Here is a 6,421-nt window from a genome sequence, read left to right as displayed (position 1 = left end):
CACATTAAACAGTGGGAAAGAATTGGGTTTATGGGAAAGAAAGCAGATACTGACCTTACCGAGCCATAAAAGGGAAAGTGATCACTCAGGAAGTAGAGAGTACAAGTTCTTTTAATAAGCCAATTTTAAAACAAATTGTACAGACAATAGTATAAGGCCCATCTCTGGGCATTCTGAAACTGTGGGCTCATTACAGGGTTACCTACAGTGGTCTTAGTGCCAACCGCAGCCCCTATTCAGTGAGTCATTGTATTCTTTATAGTCTATGTGGCCCGACTTAAGAGATGCTTTTGTCACATACAGGCAGCAGGCTTGGATTTGGACAAGACCTCGTACAAAGCTGTTATGAGCACATGCTGAAGCCCTCTAGTACGGGTTAGAAATCATAAAGTCTTTATACATATAGTTCTACAAAACAGGGGGATATGATTTGAATTTCACTGCCAGGCACAGGATGTTAACCTTAAACTACTGCATCCTAACTGTGCTTAGTAAAGCATCTTATTTAACATTGCACGGGGGCAATGGGAAGATGGGAGCTTTCTGTGCAAGACCAACTACTTTAAACACCTTGTTTGGTACCATGGCTGTTTTAGTATCAGCTAAGATCAGTCACAGAGACTCAGGACAGGGATCCACAGGCCATCCCAAGCAGCAGAATAAACCCAGAGCCATGGGACTAGCAGTCAAATGCACGGTGACACTACACTTGTACAGTTTTCTGAAGATATGCACCAAGAGCTTTTCCAAGACTTTGGAGGAGCTACCTTGAACCCAGATGCTGAAGGCCTAGAATAGTTATAGCATGGCCTGCCATTTACCTAAATCTTTAGGAGCCATAACATTTTCCCAAAGAAAAGATTTAGAACTTTAAGAATTGCTGGAGATTTATACATTAAAAATAATTAATCTGGACCATTGACAAAAGGATTGTAGAACAAAATCAACAAGACAATAATGGTCTTATATATTTATTTTTTTAAAGACCAATACATATTTAGACGACGTTAAATACAATGTCCAACAGAACCACTGCAGCAATGGTACAGTAATGTGCGCTTACATTCACACAACCGCTGATATAATCCCAGTCTTCACGATAGAGAGAATTTCCTGTTAAAAAAAGCCACACAGATTTGGTATTTCAGAGCTCAAAAGTTACCTTGTAAAATAAAATGTTCAATAAAAGGGAACTGACAAGGACACATGACCAGCATGGAACAGCACTGCCAAAGGAAGCCAGGGAGTCAGTGACAGGGCCTTAGCTCTGGTGAGATTACCATCTCCATTCATGGCACAGATAAAGGAGCAGGAGCAGCTGTGCATGCTTCCCCCACACTGCCATGCCATGCCCCTCAGTCCTGATGTGCAGAGAGAGGGGTGCATAGGCAGCATTCAGTTCTTGACACTCCACTGGGACTGCAACAAGGGGACCAGTTTGTGCTGGTATTTTCCCCTGATGTATACAGCTGGGAACTGGGCTGAGGCAACAAGCTCATTTCACCATGACAACAGACTTGCCATCTGCCACCAAAATCTGGGCTAGATCCCATCTCAACACCTTGCCTATGACATAGCATTGACTACAATTATACAGCATAGGAAGGAAGGTATTTCTCATCTCCAGCGACTCCATGCTGATTTTACTCTGCCTGGCCATTATTGCTACTTACATAAAAGTAAGTTTCTACTTACTCTGCTTCAAAGAAATGTCTTTATTCATACACATCCTTCTTATCTGCAATGTAATCTACAATCTCTTGTGGACACATTAGCTTTTCTGCTTCCGTGTCAGGAATTTCAAACCCTGGAAGAGAGAGCACATGCTTACCTTGTAATAGTGGAAACAGCAGAAAGAGAGAAATCATAATACAAACTCAGATGCCTGTGCCTTGGCTCTGTGGGCAACACACGGGCAGTGGTCAGCAGCACAGACATAGATTTGGCACCTCTGATTACTCAAGCTGCGTTTCAAAGCCTGCTGTGCCTTACCCAGGAGCAGAAATTTATGCAAGAGGCATCAGGCAGAACTAGCAGTTCCTACAGATTGTGAAGCCTCACTAACAGAGTCAGTGCCCTTCCCAGCACAGCTCAAGCTTCTACTGGAGCCCCAGAGCTCTGAAACTAACTCTGATGTGCAATAGCTGTGAGATGGCAAAGCAGTGGGCTAGTTACATGCAAGGGACAACCCAAAGCACCAGTTTGTTTCACAGTCTATCAAGTGTCATTACAGCAAGTAGCTTTTAAAAATTCTACAAAGTTCACCAGGTTAGAGCCTGCTGGGACCTGAAACAGTAGAACTGATCACTACAACATTTTCTAGAAAATTCTGGCTTTTCTATTTCTAGTCCTGCTAGCTGCAAGTTAACCCCCCTGCCAAATGTAAACAAGTGCAGTGATTAGACTAAATATATCTGGGCAATGTGCAAGTCAGAATACCTCCAATTAAAGTGTATATGTTCTACTACAGTTTATTTTTTACACAATTGGCATTTATATGCAGATGAAAAGATTAAAGAATTGTTAGAAGCTAAGTTTGGAGAAGTCTAATACAATTCTCACATGCGGAGCACACAGAAGAGAATGGTGGATGTACTGGACAGCAGTCTTGATGCAAAATGAAATGTGTGGAGTACTCATCTGCGTTTCATTACCCTGAATGCTTTGTCGGCTCCTAGCCATGCCACACTACAGCTAATTCCCAAGGAAAGTTTTGAGGTAGAGACTTGAAGATGCACCAAACTGCTTTACACTGAAGCCATGGAAGCTTTAATTTACACTTTAGACAGGAGGTGCAGAAGCCACAGTGATAAAATGTAAATCCCTGAGAGTTAGAGATACATTGCTCACTGAGAGTGAAACAGCTTTCTTTGGGTTGTGGAAGTTAGTCAACGTTAAATATTCATACTGAACTTATGGAAATAAAAGAACTAAGATTTTTGTTTGCAGTAAGCACATTTCAGGGGCCATTCAAGACAACAGCAGATCTGTCTTTCTTAAATATCTATATGGCCCCCATCACCATAGCAGCTGAGCATCTCACAGTCGTTAGTATATTTATCCTCACACCACCACCGGGAGATAGGAAAATGTTATCCACATTGTACAGATTAGAACTGAGGCAGAGCTAAGCGACTTGCAAAGGTCACACACAAGCTGGTGGTATAGCAGGTTTTGAAGCTAGTTCTCCCAAGTCCTAGGCTAGCCCCCTAACCACTGAACAATCCTTCCACTCTGTAGGGAAGGACAGGGAGAACAGACATCACAAACTTCAGTTACCAAATTCATCTTCCATGGCCATGATGATCTCCACTTGATCTAAACTGTCCAAGCCCAGGTCTTTCATGAAGTGGGCAGTTACTGTGAGCTGGGAGAAAAGCCAAACAAAAATATAATAAAACGGATTGCAGTCATTTCACTAGGGTAGGAAAAGTTAGAATATCCGGATGTGCCTCCACTTGGAGTTTACTGTCTAAAGATGCCAGAAAACCTGGTGATTTTGGCCTTTACTGTCCCTCTGCCAAACATTTTTTTTAACTGAAGAGATACGAATTTCTCCGCTATCTAGTCAACACGTCATTATCCACACAACTAAGGCTTATCAAGACTTCAAAATAACTAATTTCTGTTAAAGAAAAGAAAAGCTAACATATGAAGGGGCAATTTGACTACTGAGCAATCTCTTAACATCTTTCCTGAGATGAAAAACTGCTCCATTAACAGTAACTGTTCAGAGAAACAGAATTTCCTGTTTCCTGACTGCCCCTGGATGCTGACCTGGTTTATTAATCCAAAAGCCTTAACTTCCTGGACCTTGTCACCACTCATCTGTTATAGCATATCAGTTTGTGTGCATACATGCTATAGAATTACCCCCCCATGCTGTAGAATTACAGACTGTATCCTTCTGCAAGGCACACACAGACAGGTTTGGGTCCCCCTTCTTTTATGGTGGCGTGGAGGAGCAACTCCACTTGTTACCATAACTGTTTTTCTCCATCTACTGAAAAATGGGCCATCTGAACTGAAACAGTGTCTACAGCTTACCTTTTCTGGATCTACCTTATCATACAACTTCAAGACATAAAGAACACGCTCCTTGATACTCTCCAGAGTAAGAGGTGGCAAGTCTGAATAATGGCGACACAACTGTAACGTACCAGAGACCTACAGGAAAAGCACAGGAATTCCTTACAAAACCTCCAGGACAATCTGCGCATAAATACAACATGTATGAACAGATCTTTCACAGAGTCCCTCAGAATGAAGGGGCGTGCACTGCACCAGTCTGACTCTGAGGCAGGACTCTCTCTATTAGAATTATACCTTCCCTTTTGTATACTGGACAAAACCCTGTCCAGGCAATCTCTGAAGGTGGTAGACAATTAGCCCACGAAAGCTTATGCCCAAATAAATGTCTTAGTCTTTAAGGTGCCACAAGTACTCCTTATTTTTTGGGCTGACATAGACTAACACAGCTACCCCTCTGAAATGAGTTCTCTGTGATAAGAGAACTCCACAATCAGCCATCAGGACAGGCACAGGCAGCAGGCTCAACCCCAAATGGGAGAAAGGGAAACAGCAGCATGCTCGAACAAGCTCCTCTTGGACAGAGCAGGCCTCTGCTCCTGCCAGCCAGAAGAGAGGACAACCATGACATGGGGGCCTGCACAGGGGAGTTAGGGACAGAGAAGCCACACTGCCCACAGTTGGAAAGTGGAGCCGTCTCTGCTCTACCTAGGAACATGGGAACTAGCACATGGGCCAGCCCCGAGATCCATCTGGAGAAGTATCGGGTCCCCAGCGGTGGTCAGCACCGGACGCTTCAGAGGATGGTGCTGGAACTGCCGCCGCCGGCAAGGGGGGGATAATTTACCCTCATCACTGGCACTTGCGGGCCCGGCTTATAACACCGAACGCTTGGGGGGCTCATCACGTCTGCCGGCACGAGCCAGGGGCGGGCCACGGCAACTCCGGCGGGCCAGGCGACTGGGACCCCCTCGCTGCCCTGCCCTGCGGCCGGGAAGGGCCTTGCCAGGCTCCCTGTCGGGCCGGCGAGACCCCGAGCAGAGCCGAGCCCGGGCTGGAGCCGGCGGCGCCGCGGGTCCAGCGCGGCCAAGCCCCGGGCAGCTCGGACCCGGGGCGCCCCGGCCGGGCCCGGCCTAGCCCCGCGGCGGGGGCGGTCCCAGGGTCACCTCTGCCCGGGGAGCTCCCAGCGCCCCCGGCCCCGCCCGCCGCGCGGCTCCGCAGCCGGGGAGGCCGCGGGGGGGGCCGGGGGGGGCGGGCGCGGCGCGTCCCGGGGCCCCGCCAGGCTCCGGCCCCGCTGACCCCGAGCGCGGGCCGAGCCTCACCTGGGGGCCCGGCGCTGCGCGGGCGGCCGGCCGGCGGCTGCTGAGCGCGGCGGGGCCGGGGGCGGGGCCGGGGCCGGAGCGACGGGCCGCGGGCGGGGGCAGCCGGGGCAGGAGGCGGCGGCGGACACAGGCCGACAGGACACGGGCGGCCATGGCGTCCTGCTGCCCAGCATGCGCCGCGCGCGCCGCGGATATCCCGGCATGCCCCGCGCGCGGCGGGCGGGGCGCCGCGCCCGGCAGCGCCCCCTGGCGGCCCGGCGGGCGCGGGGGCGGGGAGCGGCGTCGCGCGCCCTCGCCAGGGTCCTGCCCCCGGGGGCGGCGCCGGGTTTTTTGCCGCCCCAGGCTCCGAGAGCAACTGCCCGAGCCGCGCACCCCACAGAGGGGTGTGGGGGGGGGCGCTGCCCCGACTTGTGCCCCCCAAGCACGGGCTGGCTTTGCTGGTGCCTAGAGCCGGTCCTGCCTGCTCCCCCGGGGCCAGGGGCTGCATTACGCCCCCCCCCCGCCCCCCAGATCCCGCTCCCCCGGGGCCAGGGGCTGCGTTACGCCCCCCCGCCCCGCCCCCCAGATCCCGCTCCCCCGGGGCCAGGGGCTGCGTTACGCCCCCCCCCCCCGCCCCCCAGATCCCGCTCCCCCGGGGCCAGGGGCTGCGTTACGCCCCCCCCCCCGCCCCCCAGATCCCGCTCCCCCGGGGCCAGGGGCTGCGTTACGCCCCCCCGCCCCCCAGATCCCGCTCCCCCGGGGCCAGGGGCGGCGTTACGCCCCCCCCCCCCCGCCCCCCAGATCCCGCTCCCCCGGGGCCAGGGGCGGCGTTACGCCCCCCCCCCCGCCCCCCAGATCCCGCTCCCCCGGGGCCAGGGGCTGCGTTACGCCCCCCCGCCCCGCCCCCCAGATCCTGCTCCCCCGGGGCCAGGGGCTGCGTTACGCCCCCCCGCCCCGCCCCCCAGATCCTGCTCCCCCGGGGCCAGGGGCTGCGTTACGCCCCCCCCGCCCCGGATCCTGCTCCCATGGGGCCAGGGGCTGCCTCTCCCCCCGCATCCTGCTCCCCTGGGGCCAGGGGCTGCCCTACACAC

The 6,421-nt window shown here is 52.8% G+C and overlaps 1 protein-coding gene across 1 annotated transcript; it reads right to left on the bottom strand.

The window, feature by feature from the left end:
• Nucleotides 1-955: 955 nt before the first annotated feature.
• On the bottom strand, nt 956-5,546 carry NDUFAB1 (NADH:ubiquinone oxidoreductase subunit AB1). The gene is made up of 5 exons (XM_073361642.2): nt 5,352-5,546; nt 4,048-4,167; nt 3,280-3,367; nt 1,696-1,807; nt 956-1,113 (listed from the first exon to the last, which is right to left on the bottom strand). Exons 1-4 carry the CDS (start codon nt 5,502-5,504, stop codon nt 1,716-1,718), a joined length of 453 nt encoding a protein of 150 aa, XP_073217743.2. The 5' UTR covers nt 5,505-5,546; the 3' UTR covers nt 956-1,113; nt 1,696-1,715.
• Nucleotides 5,547-6,421: the final 875 nt, after the last annotated feature.

The sequence above is a fragment of the Lepidochelys kempii genome, chromosome 10 (assembly GCF_965140285.1).
Source record: "Lepidochelys kempii isolate rLepKem1 chromosome 10, rLepKem1.hap1, whole genome shotgun sequence".
NCBI classification, from domain to species: Eukaryota; Metazoa; Chordata; order Testudines; family Cheloniidae; genus Lepidochelys; species Lepidochelys kempii.
Note: the sequence above shows the minus strand (reverse complement) of the source record. Positions and strands in the feature narration are given on the sequence as shown.